The sequence below is a fragment of the Siphateles boraxobius genome, unplaced genomic scaffold, assembly GCF_051911475.1.
Source record: "Siphateles boraxobius isolate OS27281-9 unplaced genomic scaffold, OSU_SipBor_1 7, whole genome shotgun sequence".
In the NCBI taxonomy this organism is placed as follows: Eukaryota; Metazoa; Chordata; class Actinopteri; order Cypriniformes; family Leuciscidae; genus Siphateles; species Siphateles boraxobius.
This window is the reverse complement of record NW_027509197.1, coordinates 12724838-12745497: the sequence shown is the minus strand read 5'-3', so window position 1 is coordinate 12745497 and position 20660 is coordinate 12724838. Positions and strand designations below refer to the sequence as shown.

General features: G+C 38.5%; 1 protein-coding gene and 1 long non-coding RNA gene across 15 annotated transcripts; one reads left to right on the top strand and one right to left on the bottom strand.

Moving 5' to 3' along the window:
• Positions 1-623: 623 nt before the first annotated feature.
• Positions 624-4130, bottom strand: LOC143723977 (uncharacterized). Of its 4 annotated transcripts, none has more exons than XR_013197205.1 (6): positions 3996-4130; positions 3661-3703; positions 3409-3477; positions 2303-2404; positions 1146-2224; positions 624-954 (listed from the first exon to the last, which is right to left on the bottom strand). It is a non-coding gene; the product is annotated as an uncharacterized LOC143723977 (long non-coding RNA). The 4 variants fall into 4 exon arrangements; XR_013197204.1 differs by having other exon boundaries at positions 2097-2224; XR_013197207.1 differs by having other exon boundaries at positions 2097-2224; positions 2303-2401.
• A 1445-nt stretch (positions 4131-5575) lies between these two features.
• carf (calcium responsive transcription factor) lies at positions 5576-14818 on the top strand. 11 transcript variants are annotated; one of them, XM_077215113.1, is made up of 15 exons: positions 5576-5660; positions 6343-6434; positions 7090-7263; positions 7478-7589; positions 8482-8602; positions 9035-9116; positions 9351-9540; positions 10634-10754; positions 10853-10996; positions 11069-11347; positions 11429-11585; positions 11685-11748; positions 13331-13443; positions 14094-14411; positions 14517-14818. In XM_077215113.1, exons 2-15 carry the CDS (start codon positions 6348-6350, stop codon positions 14520-14522), a joined length of 1968 nt encoding a protein of 655 aa, XP_077071228.1. In that variant the 5' UTR covers positions 5576-5660; positions 6343-6347; the 3' UTR covers positions 14523-14818. The 11 variants fall into 11 exon arrangements, 10 of the variants coding, with proteins under 10 accessions (XP_077071228.1, XP_077071226.1, XP_077071230.1 ...); XR_013197049.1 differs by lacking the exons at positions 5576-5660; positions 14517-14818 and adding an exon at positions 5701-5967 and having other exon boundaries at positions 6000-6434; positions 13302-13443; positions 14094-14128; XM_077215108.1 differs by lacking the exons at positions 5576-5660; positions 14517-14818 and adding exons at positions 5701-5967; positions 6000-6191 and having other exon boundaries at positions 6322-6434; positions 11069-11585; positions 14094-14440.
• The last annotated feature ends 5842 nt before the right edge of the window (positions 14819-20660 follow it).

Genomic DNA, 20660 nt, shown 5'->3' with positions numbered 1-20660 from the left:
TCAAAATGGTTCTGCTGACAGGTTCCATCAAAACCTCAGTGTGAGACTCTGAGTGTGAGCGAGAGCCGGACGCCCCACTGAGGCCCTGGAAGCTTGGCCTCTAATCACACTCCCAGCCTGGGATCATAGGCCCAGATTCCTCACGTTTTCTCTTCGCTCTGAGCGTGCAAGACTCATTGTTACAGGCTCAGCTCAAACACCGTCCTGTTAGTTTAGACCTGACAAAGGATCAGCTGCTTCAACACAGTCATACAGACTCCTACAGGTCCATACACAGTAAAAAATGCAGTGTCAAATTAACACTTAAAGTGTTAATTTTAACACTACTCCGGATCATATATGGTCCCACTCTATCTAGAGTAAAAAGTACACTGTTCGTAGTGTTGAATTTACAGTGTTAATATAGCACCGTACAGTGTAGAAAAATTACACTGCGAGTGTCAAGTGTTACACTTACAATTTTTACACCATGGGGTTTTAACACCCCTGGTGTTGATTTAAATCCATTGGATTACACTATAAGTGTCATTTATAAAGTATTCTGTTCAGTGCAAAAACAATTTACATTATTATAGTGTTAATGTACAAGATCAGACATAAAATCAAGAGTCTTCAGACAGATGTACAAATCCAAAGTTTATTCAACAAATGGGCAAAGTGGCTCCTTTAAAACATATGCCAGATGTGAAAAGGTCAAATTATCACATTCATGAGGAGTTGCAAAGAAAAAGCAAAAAAATAAAAATAAATTAAAAAAGCATAACATCATCTAATTTGCCAAGACATGAACAAATATGACAGGTAGATTTGAACAAGATTGCAGAAAACTACTTGTCGACAGTTGTGTACCATCCATGAATGCAGTAGTAGTATTTGAGTTTATTGCCACCGGCAGCGAGCAGGTATGCTGTGTGGTCGGTTCAATGCAATCAAGGTGTTTTTGTATGCTGGTCTCTGCCAAAGACAAAAATAACAAATCAAAGTCAGCTCTCCAATTGGCCGTCTTTATAGTTTTCCACAATACAGTCAACCCAAATGGCAATATTTTGAGGCAGACAATAAATTCTCTTCTCTTCTATTATATATATATAAAAAATAAAAAAAAACTGCACTAAAATTAAACTGAGAGGGGTTATAGCACTTACGTATAGAGGGAATGCGCATGACGTCACAGTAAGCGGAAGTCGCTGCTGTTCCGCTCACTGAGTGGCAGAAAGACTGAGCGGCAGCATTGGTTTTCAGTGTGAATGCTGCGGAAAAACACAAAACGCGTCTAAAACGGTTAAGAGCTTTGAGACTGACTGTACAAATAGATTTGACAAGAAATATGAGGTATATTTTTACAGACTACCTAAAGCTACAGAACAGAGAAGCAAATAGATAGCTGCAATTCATAGAAACAACTGGACTCCAGGCAGCGAAAGGTGGATTTGCAGTTATCATTTTTGTGTCAATATGCTGGATTTAGTGGTAAAATCATTCTCTATATATTGTATTGTTATATATTGCAGTGACAACTCATCAATCAAATATTTACCACTGTATATTCTGTATAATTTGACATTTTTAAATAAACACTGACAAAAAACTATACAAGTTTTAAGTCTAGACGATATGATATATATAACATTGATATAAGTGATCACCTGGATTTAGACCTGCCTATATTGTATATAAAGCGTTCACAGGCAAATTTGCTGTTTGTATTTCCCCGGTGTCAAAATCAGGCACATATAAATGTCAGGAAACACGATTCCTGGCTGCATGTTAATATCCATGGATCACTGGATCTTTAGTAAGTTGTAAGGGACACTATATTGAGTCCAATCTTTAGTTTAAACTGATAATCGTTTGTTTTACTTGCGTTTTCGCAGTTTCCCCTATTAAATCCAGTCACGCAGCTGCTCTTCTGCCACTCAGTCCGGCTGAGGGGGCGTGTTCCGGCGGGAAAGTGACGTTAATGCATTCCCTCTATTGTTGTCCTACTGTTAGTTTAACTGCTTCTGTATTGTTCTCATTTGTAAGTCGCTTTGGATAAAAGTGTCTGCTAAATGAATAAATGTAATGTAAATAGTGACAGAAATGCCCAAATTTACCTTTTTGAAGACAACCAGGTGTTTTTCAGCTTGATATGAGCACATCTTTCCAGGTCTCTTGCAGCCTTGTGGTGATGGTGGAATCAAATCAAGGAGGAGACAAATTGATGCAAGATCGCTTCCCCATTCTAAATTACAGATGTGACAACTTCAGCAAAAAATGCATGTGCGCATATAGATAATCTTATTCTGAATTATAGTCTAACCTGAATCATCAGTTTCATCATCTTTCACAACAGATTCTGCAGAGTCAATCAGGTCCTTGAAGCTCTTGGGAGAAGCCTTTCCAGGAACTTAGTTGAGGTCTTCTAACCAAAACTCAAAAAACAAAAAAACATCAACAGTTACATAGCATAATGACAACCCAATCTCTCTCAGTGCCGGGCAGAGTAGTGCCGTTCACACCTAGCATTAACATTCATCTTGGGTGACGCACAAGTGAACAACTCGAAGTACAGGTGTAAACGCCCCCAAGACGCATTGAGATTCGATTGTTCTGATGAGGTCTAGGCCACATTCTTTTAATAGAGGGTTAGTTCACCCAAAAATTTTAATTCTGTAATTTACTCACCCTCATGTCGTTCCAAACCCGCAAGACTTTCTTTTGTCTTTGAAACACAAATGAAGATCTTTTTGATGAAATCTGAGAGCTTTCTGTCCCTCCACTGACAGCTACGCAACTACCACTTTGACGCTTTTAAAAGTCCATAAAGACATCTTAAAACTAATCCATATGAACCAAGCAGTTTAGTCCAAATTTTATTTTTCTTCTGTTTATGTTTTTTGATTAATGTTTATATGTGAATAAAAGTCTAAATTCAATCTATTTATCACAAAGCGATCGAGTCTCTTCAGAAAAATTGGACTAAACCGCTCAATTCATATAGGTTAGTTTTATGAACCATTTATGACCTTTTTGAAGCGTCAAAATGGTAGTTGCGTGGACTGTCAATGGAGGGACAGAAATCACTCAGATTTAAATACATTCATTTGAGTTTCGAAGATGAACGAAAGTCTTTCCGGGTTTGGAATGACATGAGGGTGAGAAAAGACAATTTTACACTTTTGGGTCAGCTAACCCTTTAACTTTTTGCAGTTTAATATCTTGAATTTACACAATTCATGATGACACATCAATCACTATGCCATTTTGACAATCAAGACAAATCAATCACCAACGACACATGTAAATTCCAGGTCTGAACAAAGGCATTGTGTGGTTGCCCAGTTAGGTTTAGATTTTTCATGTTCATTTGTCATGTATTAAAATTTGTACTGCACATAGAATAAAATATAGGCTAATGATACTCACAATTATGGATTAATCTTAAGCATTCTGTTGCTTTCTTCACTTCTGTTGCAATCTCATAAGAGGAGTTTCCTTCATTCGATTTAAAGACATGTTGTTTAGAATTTATTTGACCCATAATTTGTTAATGTTATTTATAATGTGAACAGAAAATACAGATTCATATTAATAAAATACAGACAGATAAATAGTTAGTACATCATTTATAATAACATGCAGTATGAATTGATAAAGACTGATTTCAAGCTAAAGTACCTGTATGCTCTGCCAGTGCTCACGCAAATACCTGTAAACTGAACTGGAAGACAGACGGATTTATAGATTAGCTCACTTTTACAATGTTTGAATTTAACTGTCATAAAAAAAAAACTTGATGGTAGGAAGTTTGTGTCTTGACGCAGATATGACGACATGATATTCAGTGCTGCTAAGAACAAGTAACATAGAGATTAAGTTATGTCATTCACACTTAACGTTAAACATTGACTGCGTTAATAATGCGCATGCGACACGAAAACGGAATGGTTAACGTTTTAATGTATAACACAGCTACTTTTATACACACAAAACAAATATATAAAATGTATTACCATTTTAAGAATTCTCTCATCTGCGCAGAAAAAAAGCCCAAATAGTGCTGCTTCAGACCTCCTCATCAGCTTCAGTGCCAGGCTCGTCGTAAACCCAGGCCTCGGCGCGACTGGAGGCGGGAATGCTTACTTTCATGAAGACTGTCAACAAACCAAAATGAAAGAAGCTAAATATATATACATAACAAATTGTAAGCACATTCCAACAAATGTATTTTAAAAGTTTGAATTAAATCGGCATGAGAAATGTTTTCTTCTTTTTTCTTCTGTACATCTCTGCATCTCATGAACTTGACGAGCTTCCTTAATCCATACAAAAACGCGCAATTACTCATTTCTAAATGTGTTCACCACCATAGTTTACTAAAAATGTTAATAAATGAATTTACTATTTAATTTTAGAAAGAGAAAAGCAATTCAACCTACCGTCTCGGTCGCATGAAGATAAAATGGCGTTGTCGTCTTACGAGGCAGCAGCAGCAGTCATCGAGGGGCGGAGTCAATATAATTCGGCGCGGTTTTTTGCACTTTCAGTGTAAAAATAAAATTACACTACGTAGCACCCTGTAATTACACTGAAGAGGAGTACTTTTTAACATTGTAGATTGTTAATTTAACTCTTTAGGAATTTATAACTTTTAACACTGGAATTTTTACACTGCCGATTTTACTGTGTAGCACACAAAGATCTTTTCCGGTTTGGTTTTTCTAGAATCCAGAGGAATGCAGAGAGACAGTGTTCCCCTAGTTAAAATTTGAGAACAATTATTTAAGTTTCCTTGTTCAAGCAAATGCAGGGTTTTTGAAGTTCCTTTTTGAAAGGTTTAGGGAAGGGATGGTGAACATTTTGTTTTGTTAAGACGTATAGCGCCCCTTACCGGTGAGACGTATGTATAGCAACAAATATGTTCAATTTTATTGTTTCGCCAAGTCATCCGCTGAATATGGATGGAAGAATAATATTCCTTAGTAATTAAAAGTATTTATTTACAATAGTAAAATATAATAAAAATCTAGTATTGTTTTTTATTTAAAAAATGACTTTTAATTGTAGCTACTTAATATGTGCAAAACATGACATGATTTTATATGAGGAATATCTATTTATGTATACAAATTATGCATTTAAATAACATTAAGGTCTGATTTTGTAGTTAAGCAAAGGGACAAACAAGTTTCCCCCCACATTTATAAACTTGTATTAGTCAAATCAAATGAAAGAGGTGTTTTTACAGCACATTTCACAGATCAACGTGAAAATCTCGTGAAAGTCTACGTTTAAGACCATGATTTGTTCACTTTTGTTCACCCACAAATTATTATTTTCATATTTTTTTAATGATTCTTACTTGTTTTGCTCTGTTAATAAAATGTTAAACGGTTTCAATTTGACTTTCATTATGTGCAAAACACAAGCAATTACATAAACAAAAAACACATAACATAGGTCATATTTAGGTGTTAAGCAAAAGGAAAAACGAGCTATTTTCCACATTTATAAACTTGTTCTTGTCATATTTAAATGAAAGAAATTAGTTTACAGCTCAAAGTGAAAGAGCTCGCGCGTCGTGTTCTACGGAAGCCGCGAGGATTCAAACTGCAGGCGGACGGATGATGCGCAGTTTACGCGTTTTATTGGCGTGAGGAATCCCGGACGAAGACGAGGTTGAGTAGACTCGTTTTCAATTCTAGGTCCTTCCCGTATATAAAGCCTGGGCTCGACTGTATCCCGTACTTTGGGATGGGCTGTCAGAGCGAGCTGACTCGAAACATGATTTAAATTTAGTCTAACGCTAGAGATATGTCTGTTTTCTTTCTTTTACACGCTGTGTTTTCATGAAACTGCTGCGCTAGCGAGCACTGATCCAATATGGCGTTTATGTTTCAAAATTATGTTAATTTGTCGCATTTGTGTAACGCTCTTCTCTCCATAAACCTGAATTATTGTTCGCAAAGCATAAAAACACTAGAAGTGTTGCCTACACGTTCCAATTGAAATGTTAGTGAGATGGAGATTAATAAGTTGCAAAATAATCACTGAAAAATTCTCCTTTTATTGCTGCTTTATTAATAAAGCATTGTACTTCTACCTAAAATTCGAAAGAGGCCACCTTACACACAAAAATAGCACATACGTGAAGTAAATGTGGCTAGCAGTGTGGATCTTTCTCTCTCCCGTCTCCCAACTACTAAATGGTTCAGTTTGACAGACAGACACCCATCAAAACTATTTTTTCTCATTGTACTAAATTCACAAAATATGACCCCATAGTAAAACATCTCAATTCATGCATAATTGTATCTCTGGCTTGGGCTCTTGATTTAGACTGCTGTGTATGTCTGATAGAATACATGGAGGAGGAAGAGAGAGATGTGACAAATGTTCTTCAGTCTGAAGAGAGAGAGGATCTACAGTCTGAAGACACACAAGCTGGACTGGTAAGGAAATGTAGACTAGTAGAAATACTGTACAGTATGCTACTGAATAATCCTTGTATAACCCACTCTTCACTAAAAGACTATGTTAAATGTCCACACACAAACAAACAAATGAGTTGTGTGAATCTCACAAAAGCCCTAATTTTTAAGAAATGTATTATATTTTCCATGAATAATTTTTTATTAAAGCTCATTTGATTTGTTTTTAGCACAATTTCTTCCACAATTTATTATTTTCATGTGTTCTGACATTTTTAATTTAACTATTCACATTTTTTAACTGATTATTCTCTTTACTGTAATACAGGTTTTTTTTTTTGCTCTGTTACAGTAAAATATTATCAAACAGTTTTTTTTATTAAAAGTGCAACCGATATTACTGTGATAAATACTGTGACAATGCAATTCAAACAATCACTTTTTGGTGTTAAAGTAATGAGTATAAGAATCTCATAAACGTTACAAAGTATAATTTCTTATGGTTTTTGGTGAAATACGACTGGGGCTTTTTAGACACTTTTTTTTTTTACACTTTTACCAAAATGCATAATTAAATATTAAATAGCAATAAATAAATCTGAACTGTAATAATTGTAAAATATCAGCTGTCAATGTTTTGTGATCAAACTATTATTGTTGTATTGTGATGTATCAGCAACCTGGCAAAAACTCAAAATCTAAAGAAAATGCAGATGCACAGGTGCTTCCATCAGTCATTCCAGCCCCTGAAACTGTAGCAGCCAATCAGAAGCCCTCTACAGTCCCGGAACAAGTGGACAACTTAGTTATACTTGATCAAAATGGACATCCTATTCAATATGAGAGGGTGGTAAGGACATTGCACTATGATCCATGACCATAAACTACAGGCTATTACTCACACTAGAAGACACGTGTATCACCCGTGTACTTGACTCCGTCACCAGATATACCAAAATGTAAAAATATGAGTTTGACCTTATGTATTCCACCCATTAAGTCATTTTGAATGATATATTTATGACAGTTTTTCCCCACCTCAAAGACAGATGCATTTTTTCCAGGTGATCGTGAAAGGGGAGAATGGACAGTTGTATGGTGTCCCATCTGTGTCTATAGGAGGCCCTCAGATGTTACTACCTCACGGTCAGCTGTTGAAAGTCGCAAACTCATCTGGTAATTAATTATGTTATTTTATTATTAAATATATTACTGATTATTGCTTTTCTAATTATTTACACACACACACACACACTCACCGGACACTTTGTTAGGTACACCTGTTCAACTGCTTGTTAACGCAAATATCTAACTCTAACAACTCAATGAATTTAGGCATGTAGACATGGTCACGATCTGGTGAAGTTCAAAATGAGCTTCAGAAAGGTGATTTAAGTAACTTTGAACATGGCGTGGTTGTTGGTGCCGGATGGACTGGTCTGAGTAATTCAGAAACTACTGATCTACTGGGATTTTCACACACAAACATCTGTAGGGTTTATAGAGAATGGTCAGAAAAAGAGAAAATATCCAGTGAGCAGCATACAGCAGGTCTATGGGTGAAAATACCAGAGGTTAGAGGAGAATGACCAGACTGGTTCAAGCTGAAAGAAAGGCAACAGCAACTTAAATAACCAACCAAGGTCTGCAGAAGAGCATCTCTGAATGCATGTAATGGTGTGGGGGTATTTTCTTAGCACACTTTGGATCCCTTAGTACCAAGTGAGCATTGTTTAAATGCCACAGCCAACCTGAGTATTGTCGCTGACCATGTCCATCCCTTTATGACCACAGTGCACCCATCTTCTGATGGATACTTCTAGCAGGATAATGCACAATGTCGCAAAGCTCAAATCATCTCAGATCATCAGTTCACTACACTCAAATGTCCTCTAATAAAGTGGCTGGTGAGTGTGTTTGTGTATGTGTGTGAATATATAATAGAATAGTTAACATCTAATGATGAAGAAATGCTATAAAACGAATAAAATAAACAGAAAATGAAAAGAATAATGAAGAAAATTGGTTGCTGTCCGGTTCTGCCATTTCTTTCGGTTCTGTTAAATAGGAATCTTTGTGGAGAAAAGACAGCAGCCAATCATCGCATCCACAAAAGACAATGATGGCACCCATAGTGTATCTGCACTAGCGGCTCAGAATGTCACTGGTATTAAAATTCAGAAAAAAAGGTCAGTAAACCTCGTTTGCACATCATTATATCTGTCACATTCTATATCTAATCTGAAAGATTAAATTTCCTATTGTGTTTGTTGCTTTTTATTACCATTTTTTTATTATAAACTACATGCCTTTTTTTTTTTTTACAGCCGATTAGTTTTAAATGTTGAAAAACACTTATTTGAACAGATTTTACAAGTCTTACGCGAATATGGAGCTGAATAGAGCTAGAAAATATGTACTGGATTAGTAAAAAGCATTCATATGCATATGCATGTGGATTGGGTTGACAAACAAACTACCCTAATAAACTCCTGTTCTGGCTCAATTTGTCCCTTGCTTGAACAACAAGAAAACCGCTTCAGGCCGTGCCCTATTCCTGGAGTTTAAGTGTACCTTAAATTATTCACAGTTTTATTGAAATGTCTTCTTATTTCTTTCAGTTCTCCTGATGTATTTGAGCCCCCAGTGAAGCCATTACCACCAGGGGCACCAAACTGGGCTCTAAGACTGCGTGCGTGTGAGGTTTGTCCAGTAGAAAATGGATAAATTGATTTTTTGACAAAATTTTCACTTATAAAAATGTAAAAAAATAACATAAAAAAGTAGTGTAATATGCATGGAAATAGCCTAGAAGCATTGTACTTTCTATTGTGCGTAAAGTCAAACAGATCCATTTACAGCAACACAATCTGATGATGTCAAGCTAATGTGGCTTGGTGAATGTTTTTTTCTGTGTGATTGTTTCATGAGGAGCAGAAGATCGGAGAATCGTACCGTGGTTACTGTAACACAGAGGCGGAGCTTGAGGCCGTTCTGCTTCTACACAAGCAGCAGACTCACGCTGTGTTTGGCACCCGCCAATCACCCTCACCGGCTAAACCTGCCACCAGACTCATGTGGAAATCACAGTATGTGCCCTACGATGGCATTCCATTTGTTAATGCAGGTAATATGGCCCTTTTTGCTTGTGGAATCTGTGGTATGACTTTATGTGAGATACCCTTATGGCTGTTTAGTCATATAGTCTATATGTTATTTTAATGCCAGAACTGTGAGTTTTGACTATAATTCAAAATTGGAATCTGTAGCTTTGGGGACATCTGAATGCTAGTGGTATTGACTGACAAAATTAGCAAACGAAACTTTAGCAGATACGATTTTTTTGAAATAAATAAATACTTTTATTCAGTTGGATACATTAAATAAATCAAAAATGACAGTGAAGGCATTCTTAAAGATTAAGCAGCCAGATTGATCAGCTAAATCAGCTTTAGAATGATGACAGAATGAGTTCTTGTCATCAAAGGAATTAAATTTAAATATATTTGAACAGAAGACAGGTATTTTGAATTGTAATAATATTCCACAATGTTCCTGTTTTTACTTTATTTTTGATTTAAAAAAGCAGACTTGGTGAGCTTAAGAGAAAAATCTTACCAACCCCAAATATTTAAAAAGCAGTGTCTGTGAATTTAAAATTTACAGCGTTGATCTTTTTTTGAGGGGGAAACAGACAAAATCATTATGGAATAAAACTATTTAAAAGATAATTGCGACTTTTTATCTCACAGTTATAAACTTGCAATTACAAGAAATAAAGTCAGAATTGCAAGATATAAACTTGCAATTGTGAGAAAAAAAGTCAGAATTGTGAAACTTGGAATTCTGAGAAAACTCTGACTTTTATTATTTTACTTTTTTACTTTTATTTTACAATTCTGGCATTATATTTCACAACTGCGAGTTTATATCACAAAATTCTGAAAAAAAAGCCAGAATTGTGAGATAATTACCCTAGTCGCAATTACCCTGTTTATTTTTTATTCTATGGCGTAAACAAGCTTCCATACTAATGTGTCCAGATTTTTGTTCAATCAGATTGTTTCTAGAATGAGAATGCTTGCAATAGCAAGTTGCTTGTCAAGGTGGGACATGCCTTGTTCTCAAGCCTTTATTGAATGCTGTTGTTGCAGATAATTTAATGGTTTTACAATATGCACACAAAGTCATTTTATCTTGATCTTTATTATGGTTTTAAGGTAGCAGAGCCATTGTGATGGAATGCCAGTTTGGTCCACGGAGGAAGGGCGTTCAACCTAAAAAAGGGTCAGAGCAAGAAACGAATCAAAACATCCTCTACAAAGCAACCTGCCCTGCCAGGTACACACAACCTACAGTTAGGCCAAGGACAACAGATTTGTTCTGTGCACAGGAAGTTCATTATGAAACCCACACTGTAATATTTGACTATTTTTCAGAATATATATCAAAAAAGTACGAAAATTCCCGGAGTACAAGGTTCCAACAGATCCCAAAGTGGACAAGAAGGTAGTCCGACAAGAGCAGGAGAAAGCCTTCTTCAACCTCAAGAAAAGTTTATGGGATGTTGGAGGCATTGTAAGGTATAAACATCTAGCCATCACAGTCCATCACATGACTGCAAGGTTCACTTCATTCATTTACATTCGTGACAGGTATTACACCCAGCTCCCTACAGAGAAAGCCCACCTGTACCATGACATGGACACTGCAAACCTGCCTCCACTTCCAGAACAGATCTGCTTTGCAGAGGAAGAACAAAATGAAGATGAAGAGGAAGAGACAGAGGAGCTGGACAGTGAAGCCATGCAGGATGTCATGATGGAGGATGGGGTGTCCCTACCCTCTCGACTACACCCGCTCGTGGCAGAGAAGATCTGTGAGTTGGTGGCACAAGGTCATAACCAGGTTTACACTGTCCGCAAGCAGCTCAGGTATGACTCAGATGGTTTCAAATCTCCTTTGTTTTATTTGCTGGAAAACTATTTACTGTTGCTTTGTGAACGCCCTGGCAGGAGGTTTGTGGAACATGAGATGTTCAAGTCAGAGGAAGTGCCTCAGAGACACAATCTGTGTTACTTTCCCACCGTCAATGACATCAAGAACCACATCCATGAGGCTCAGAAAGCTCTTCAGCTGACGGCGGGAACACTGGCTACCTCAGATACAGAGGTGTGAACAGAAAATATGTTTGTAAAGCATTAGATTGGTTAGCACGAATATGCCAACCATTTTCTGTAGTAAGCATTTATTTTTTTGTTGTTGTTGCAGTGGAAAGCAGAGACTAATAACCTGCTTCCAGAGATTTTGACCCTGACTCCTGCTTCTGTGGATGGTAAAATACTTTTGAATATTGTTTGAGATTCGACATAGATTATTAAAACAATAAGTGTTTAATGACTTGAGGCTAGCCTGGTTAAAACCAGACCCTTCTCAGTCGTAACTGAGTTAGGGTCTGGGGAAGGTTCATTGACAGCTCATTTCCAAAGGGACGTCACCAACGGACGTCGCTCAAACGCCTCTGCGCGCAATTGGATAGACCTAAAACCAATCAGATCGATCATCATCTTGTAAAGCCCGCCTCAACGTTTGTGATTGGTGCCTCGATTTGGAAAGATTGGAAATGAGCTTGAATGGGCTCTTCGCCAGACTAACTTGCAGAGCAAATCTAAATTTCGTCGGAAGTTCGTCTGGGTTTTCCCAGGCTAACTTGAGGCTGGAATACACTACAGAATTTTGCCCAGATTTTTGTCATAGTTGCTCAGTGGGTAGCACTGTCGCCTCACAGCAAGAAGATCCCCGGTTCGAGTCCCGGCTGAGCCAGGAGTTCTGTCTGTGTGGAGTTTGGATGTTCTCCATGTGTCTGCGTGGGTTTCCTCCAGGTGCTCCAGTTTCCCCCAGTGTAGGTGAATTGGAGACACTAAAAATTGTCCGTAGGTGTGAATGCGCGTGTGCGTGAGCGCCAAGCCTCCGGGCAACCTACTCCGTATGGCAAGAGATGGCCATAGAATCACCAAGAGTCAGATATGACTGAAATGGTTAATGAGAGAGATACACCAGTTGTTGAAAGTCAAAACAGATTTTGGGCAGTCGGACTTGACCGTTTTCACAAAGAAGTAGTGTATTGGTGAGGTCCATTTATGCTTATAAAGTCGAAAATTCTGAGTTCCCAGAAGGAACTTTTAATGCCCCCCCTTCAAGTTGCAGTTACAACTCAGAGGAACCACAACAACCCACTTCAGAATCCAAAATGGCTGCTCAGCACATCAACAGTAAGTGAAACAGTAGTAAAATTAGCAGTTGTTTGTCTGCGTTTCAATTAACTCACGGCAGAGTTCTATCCAATTTCTATTTCTGAACATGATTCTTCAGCATTATCTGTGCACCGTTTGTATTCCGAAAGAGCAAGCACAACAAAAGTTTGCCTGGACACGTTCATATTGGTTTTCCAACTTGTGTACTGGAACACAGTAAACTCGAGTGTGACGTCATTACCAGGCATACCAGCACATCTGACTTCCGAGATAAATGGACTACACCATATGATAGGCGCCTATTATGATTTTTTTAAGCTTCAGTCTGTTATTCCATCCATTTGGAGGATATCAAACATGTTTGAACTATAAGTCAAATTAGAACACAACATAAGCAATAAGGAATGTTTTTGTTGGTTTGATACAACTTGAAAGTCTAGTAGTTTAGTGTCAGTCGTTTAGTGTATGATGCCCAGTTTTTCCACCAGCGTCTGTTCAGAAGTTGTGTAGTGTATTCCAGCCTTTAACATCTTGGAATCATTCAATACAATTTAGAGAGTAGATGAAAGGTCCTGCCTCAAAAAGAAAGCACATTACTGTAGTCAAAGTATAAGCATTGTTTACCCTGCCACAGAATCTAGTGTACTGCTGTTATATTGACAGTGTCCTCTCAGAAGGAAGGACTCTTGGAAGAGAGTGACACTCTTTCACCAGAGGCTGTGCAGCTCTTCAGCTCTCTCACCTCTCTGCAGCCCAAGATCTTTGCACATCTCCAGGTGACCATGTCCTGAATTGATCATTTTGTATCTGGATGGATCTATTCATTTATTAAATTAATGCACTAATTTTAAGTTTTTAATTTCTGAATAAATGTAAAAAGTTTCAGGGTGATCAACTGTTCTGATCTACCCAAAATTAAATGCTTGAAAACCTGATTATGTAATTTTTTTATACATTTTTGTTTTGACCTTTTTGTTAATGTTTCCATTAACTTATTAATTAACTTATTAACTTATCTGAAACGTTATTTCAGAGCTTTCAAAACCTCTATTTAAAAAAAAAAAAAATTAAAAACCTTTGTTGATTAATGCGAACGTTAAGGGAACATTCAATTTTATAATTTTGCAAACATTATGTGAAGGGTACTTTTGGAAGTTCTCTGAACATTCTGAAACAAGTTGTAACTTTAAAAAAAATGTTAGATAAACATCCAACTAAAATGTTAAAACGTATTGTTTTTGTGCTAAAGTTTTGAGAAAATTATTTAAAACCATATAACTTTGAAAAAATCTACCATTAACGTTAATGGAAGAATGTTAGTTCATAAAATCTTGCCTAGCTTCATTTCTGAGAATTTTCCCTGTTGCCTGGGACAAAGCTGGTTGGCAAACTTATCCTTTAAGAGTGCTCTCCTCTTGTCTGATAGGCCATCCAGCTACAGCCTGCCTTGTGTCCAGTTGACGACACTGCCCAACCTACACCCCCACCACCACCACCAGAAGCCCAAGAGCTGTCCAGCCCTGCACCTCCACAGCATGTCCTGCTGAGTCCGTCCCAGTTCCTCCAGTCAAGTGGCCGTGGTGGTGCAAGCATATCTCTGTGTGACCCCCCGACCCTGCTCGGCATGAGCCAGCTGGTGAGTGTGACCTCGGTGACTAATGCTGGAGCTGAAGGTGGCATCACACAGATCCTGTTGGAGGACGGACACGCCATTCCAGTCCAGATTGTGGACCCTGCAAGCATAGTTTAGTACATGGCACCACAGAAATAAAAACAAAATGTATTGGTCATCTTTAACCAATTAGAATAATAATAACATGTGAACCTGTTGTTTGTTCTTATTGATCAGCTTTGACTCCCTCATTAGACAACACTTCAGTTAAATAGGAGTGTCAGCAGTCAGAAATACAACAACGAGAAAAGAAAACAAATGTCCATGTTTGTGACAGAACAGCGCTTTGACCAATGGAGGACTGATTCATTGTTTCAAGTACAGTATTATGTAAACATGAACTCATGCAATATTGATTTGTATTATTATTTGTTTCCATTTCCCATTATTGCTATTTTAATTTATTACAGTGGTGACTGGAGAAAAAAACTATTTCTCAAAAGTATGAATGAGATCAAAATTAAATATTTAAAGCTAAATGTCTTCTGTTGCATTCATCTATTCACACAAACAACTATTTCACCACTTGTGAGTATTTCTGTAGATATTTCTACCCTTTGAATAGAAGCATAATGGATCCTTGCGGTCGACTTTTTAAAGTCGCCCTGTGGTGAAATTCAAGTTTTTAATGTTGTTTATGTCTACGTGGTGTTTTTAATATGCTTTAAGACAAACCATGTGCAAATTCATAAGTCAACACCACTGCAGAGTATTTTCTCCTTAAAACTGCAAACTGTCTCAAAAACGCGGTTTGAAATCGCCAGTGTTTCTGACGTCACAAACTACCTTGTAACAAATCTGATCAACATGTGAGTGCATTTCTGAGCTGGTTAATTTGCATATTCATAGAACCGCGTATACTAAATGAGGCAAGGGTGTAGAGTTACATTCAATACATTTTTATTTTATGGCATGACAAAAAATTTTTCAAGGAAAACATTTTTTAAATATGTAATTTTACTGATTAAAGGTGAGTTTTAAGGGATAAAATGATTGACTACTGGGTAGGCGGCTGCATATATGAAGAAAAAAAAACACCTAACCCTTAAAAAATTCTAACAAAAGGTTTCTCAGCTGTATTTTGTTGTATTGGGTGTCCTAAATAACATACTGAAAGTTTACCAAAGTTTGACCACTAGAAAGGTGTAATAAAAAGGTGCAGGAACCCCTTAAAATATCCTAACTCCTTCATTATTTGACCTAGCGGAGTAATAGCCGTGTCTAACCCCATGTTTTCTGGGTCTATGAATCCATTGGACTTGTCTAAATTGCACTGACATGATTACAAACTTATGGAATACATGATTTGGTGAGATTACTGTAAGGTTTTATTTTAGTTTGGGGTGAACCAGATATGTAAACGATTTAGCCTATGTCATGTAACTCCTACTCAGCAAGTGTTTTTGGACACGTACCCTTTGTTTGCTAAAACACAGACTTTGCATTCAATTTAAAAGTTATTGCGCCCAAAAGTAACTTAAAAATGGATTTGTAAAACTTACATCATAAAAAACTCTGAATTAGCCCGAACAGAGGCCTGTGTGTGAACCCTCTAAAATGGTCACTCATTTCAATTTGAAGAAGGTAATACATATGTAATGCATCCTCTATAGATGTTTTTGAGTATAAAGGGGGCATTATACTAAACCCAACAAAACTAAATTCACAGTTTTCAGCAATTGACATTGTTGAATTAGCTTGAGGAAGATGTACACTCTAATGCAATTTTGACCATGAGTCATGTTGTTGTAAACCAAGAAACTTGCCCCATTTGCTGTAAAAACTTAAGAGATGGCTCTGATGTGGTTGTGGTTCATCAGAAGGGAGCTGATGGAATCAACAATGCAAGTGTACAAAGAGGCGACGACATACACATTTCCGCTGGTGAAATAGTACACTCAAAATTGTCGACAGAAGTACATAAATAAAAAAGATATTAAAATCCAACAAGAGAATAAAGCTGAGCCACCAAAAAGAAGTGCCAGAGTAGCAACTGGTCCTTTCAACAGCCAAACCGATTGTCTTTTCTGTCTACGATAACACATGGAAGTAAAGACACAAGTAGTGTTAAGACTGATACGCTCGCAGAGTCCATTCTTGAGTGTTGTGACAATCGTGCTGATTAGTGGGCTTTCACTGTGAAAGGCAGGATTGAGTATTATGGCCGGTATCTACATGCTGCAGACTGTGTTTACCACCACTTATGCAGTAGTAGTTTTCGTAACGGATATAACATACCGATATACAGTTCCAGAAAGATCCAGAGGCAAAGAGCAGAAAGTCTGGCCAGCCCAAAAATGAAGATCAGGAGCAGGCATTCATGAAAGTTTGCTCTTACCTCGAGAGTAATGATGAGGAACAGTTGACAATGACATATCTTCGAGACAAAATGAAGGAATCTCTGACAAACCCAGATTCTGAACCATATGGAAATCAATACCTCAAGAGAAAATTGAGGGAACAGTACCAGGACAATTTACATTTCACTGAAGGGGAAGGCCTCCATGACATAGTGACAATGAGAGAGAAGACATCACAAATACTACGATCTTATTTCAGCAAACAAGAAAAGGATGAGGAATCCCAGAAACAAGCGATTATTCAAACAGCTGCGCGATTGATCAAAAGTGATATCAAGACCAATGTCCCATCCGTTACGGATCAGTATCCGAGCACAGAGTCACTTGAGCTTGACTCTGCCCTTTCGTTTGTTCCTGAGACTCTCCATACACTTTTGAATGGTCTATTTGTGGGTAAGGAGACCAGCCGAAAGGTTGCAGGAATTGGACAGGCAATTGTCCAGTCAGCATGACCACGTGCTGTGGTAGCTCCATTACAACTTGGCCTTGCAGTGCAGGCACATTATATGTATCGGTCACAATTCCTGGTGGATACCCTTCATGGAATGGGATTTGCTTCATCATACAAGGAAGTTTTATGTTTTGAAAAGAATGCTGCAGATTCAGTTGCCCCAAATATGTTAGCGGATGACATAGATGTGCTGGACATGGCACTTCTTTTTGCTGGGGACAAAGTTGACCACAACATCCTTACTATTAATGGTAAGGGGACCTTCCACGGAATGGGAATCATAGCAGCAATCACTCCAGGGCGAAAAAAGGACTGTATCATACCAAGGAGACACATCACCAACCTAGATTTTGCAGTGCAAAGTAAAATCCCAGTCATCGAATATCGCTTTGTGAAACATGTAAGCCAAACCATTGTGTTTAACGACCTCCCAGCACTGATCAACTGTGACAGAACAGTCGATGTCCTGTGGGAGCTCTCACTGAACTTCAAACAACAAACCCCAGGGTGGCAGGGAATGATGAATATTATTAATCAAGAACTAGAACATCCAGGCCAATCATCAGTTGTGTTCCTGCCAATGATTGACCTGAACTCTGGGGACAAAACTTGTATTTTGTCCACCTTGGATTTTGTTTGTGGCCTGGCTATCAAACACAATGCTCCACCCATTATTAGGTTTGATCAGCCACTGTACTGGAAAGCAGCAGAGATGATCATGGATGCACCACAGAGTAGTCCCCTGAAAAGCATAGTCTTAATGCTTGGAGGTTTTCATACTTTTATGAACCTACTTGGTGCAATAGGCACACTAATGGAAGGCACAGGACTCAGGAACATTATGGAAGTTGTCTATGGATCAAATGCCATCCAGCACATGATGACTGGAAAGTCAGTGCAAAGAGTTTTTCGTAGACATTTGCTGTTGGAGAGATGTCTCAATCACCTGGTTGTGTCAGAGCTGCAGGAGGATGACTCACAGTTTGAGTTATTGGTGAACCAAGCCATAGGCGCCGATACCCTGGGTGCTCCGGGGCTCGAGCACCCACGGAAAATACCGAGCACCCACGTGTGCCAGACTGCCAGAAGGCTACATTCATTTAAAATGAATCATTGCAGTTGGTGCTATGTGAAGCGTTTGTCACACTGTGATTGGTTATGTCGCTGTCAGTCGCCTGCTCCATCACCAATCACAGCATTTCTCGGATGAAAACGCCTCTGATCGGGGTTACGTGTCAGTTAAACTTTTGATCTCCAATCCTGTCGGTATTTGTGAGAAGTGCCGCTGTCCTGAGCTATGGTCCTGAGTTGAAAGATAGCCTAATTTACGGCTTTATTATCAAGTAAATAGGTGTGTGTGTTTGTGTCGGCGGCTGTCCATTTCCTAAAAGCACACCGGATGAGAAGCGCAGCGCTGCGTTGCGCAGTGTCATGTCTTTTAAAATTCGAACACATTATTCTCTATGAGTGTAACTTACACACACCGGCGGCGCCCAGCTACGGCTTTAGGACCTTGTTCAAAATCCTGCCGTGCCACAGAGCGCGATTTACATAGTTTTATATTAAATTTACATTTATTTGTCTCAAATCATCTTTAATGTATACTGACTTCAACCTGTGCTGCAATATACATTTATTTTACATTCATTCACAGAAATCAGCTGCTTGAATGAAAATTGCTGATGTTATCGGATTTTCAGGTGATATTCTCAATTCATTCAGTTAAAGGACGCTCTGAGGTAAAGTGTTCAGACAGCAGACTTTGCAACGGTTGTATTTAATTGTACAGTACAATCATAACATAGTACAGACATTATCTTAATTCCATAATGTCCTTAAACATAACATTACAATATTGCTGGCCATAAACTGACAAAGTGCGCATCCGGTGTGCGATAGGCTACCTCGGGTTGTCATAGACGCAGCGCTGCGCTTCTCGTTCCGTTCTGAAATGCAAACATTTTTTGACTAGGCCTAACGTTACTTTTTTTTTTTTTTAAAGGGCGTGCGCCCATGAGCACCCACTGAGGAAAACATAAAACGGCGCCTATGAACCAAGCTGGAGAGCTGTACTCATCCATGGTAATGAAAAAAACAAATTTGGAGAGTGCTGCAGCATAAGATATGCTGAACCAAATCAAGGAAAAGTGGACACGAAGAGGGCAGACCTTAGCACAAGGTCAAAAACCAGCCGGCTGTGGGTAAACTTTCAGAAGATGCTGCAGACAGCCCGAGCTCTGATCAAAGCAGATCCTACAGGATCTTGGAAGATGCACTTGCGCGCAATGTTGGACTGTCTGCCGATATTTGCCTCTGCTGGGCACTACAACTACCTGAAATCTGCATATTTCTACTTCCAAGAAATGTGCCAACTCGAGAACAGACACCCTGATGTACATGAGAAGTTTTCCAGGGGTTTCCATTTGATCCGACGCAGCAACCAGAACTGGACAGGCCTAAGCTCTGACCTTGTCATCGAGCAGACATTGATGCGATCCTTGAAAAGCAGTTGAGGCTTGACCCATGGAAGTGGAATGACTGAAGAAATGTGAGCATTGTGGACCATGTCTACACCCATCACATTTGAATACAACAACGCCATGCAGGAATTCAATGACCTCACCTGCATGACCAGCGAGCAGCACAGAGAATCCTCAGAAGCAAGAATGAAAAGAGATCACTCTGATCTAGAAAAGATCAAGGAAAAGCTTAGCATTTACACACCATTCTCTCCAGACCCATCTCTGAGAAACATTGTAACTGGTGTTGTTGCAAAAGAGGAGGTGAATGTGCATGAGTTTGAGACTGTTGGCAATGGGATCATTGAAAAGATGATTGGAAAACCCGTTTTTGGAATATCCTTCAAACAGAAAGACCGGGCAAAAACCCTTGCAGATGACTCCATCATCAAAGTTGCCAAAGACCGAACCATTGATCCTGCTTTGCTGTTCCAACGGTTCCTGATCATGTCGAAAACTGAACAGTTTTCACTGGAAGATGTAATGAGCTATGAGCTCTGCTCATTTCCTGCAGCCCTGTTTGAAGGAAATACAAAGGAGTAATGGTCATTTTAAGGACCTGACAGCCGCCATTTTGAAAATAGGGCCTTTCTTGGAGTCAAACTTTGGAAAACTTTCATTATGTTTTTAAGTACATCTGATACTACTGTAAACCACTGAGAAACCTTTTGTTAGAATTTTTTTGGGGTCAAGCTATATTTGCAGCTGACTATGGGGGACATTAAGCAAATTGGTTCAAATGTATGTTTGTTACCACTAAAATGTGCTTATATCTAAAAGAAAGTGTCTCGCAATCATAGCTCTGAACATTTAATATTAAGCTCTGTTCCCCGAGCCAGTTAATTTGTACTATTATTGAAAATGCAATAATGCTTATTTTAGCTTACTTTACGTACAGGCCAGGGGCGGATCTACAGGGGGGCAAGGGGGGGCAGGTGCCCCCCCACTCTAGAGCCTTGCCCCCCCAGCTGCCCCCCTAACTTTGATGATC

Excerpts from the sequence above, each read along its gene's own strand:
- carf (XM_077215106.1), top strand. The coding sequence starts at position 6,189 with ATGGTTCAGTTTGACAGACAGACACCCATCAAAACTATTTTTTCTCAT. Across the intron at positions 7,264-7,477 it reads CTATTCAATATGAGAGGGTG|GTGATCGTGAAAGGGGAGAA; the intron begins GTAAGGACATTG and ends CATTTTTTCCAG. Across the intron at positions 11,586-11,684 it reads TGGCTACCTCAGATACAGAG|TGGAAAGCAGAGACTAATAA; the intron begins GTGTGAACAGAA and ends TTGTTGTTGCAG.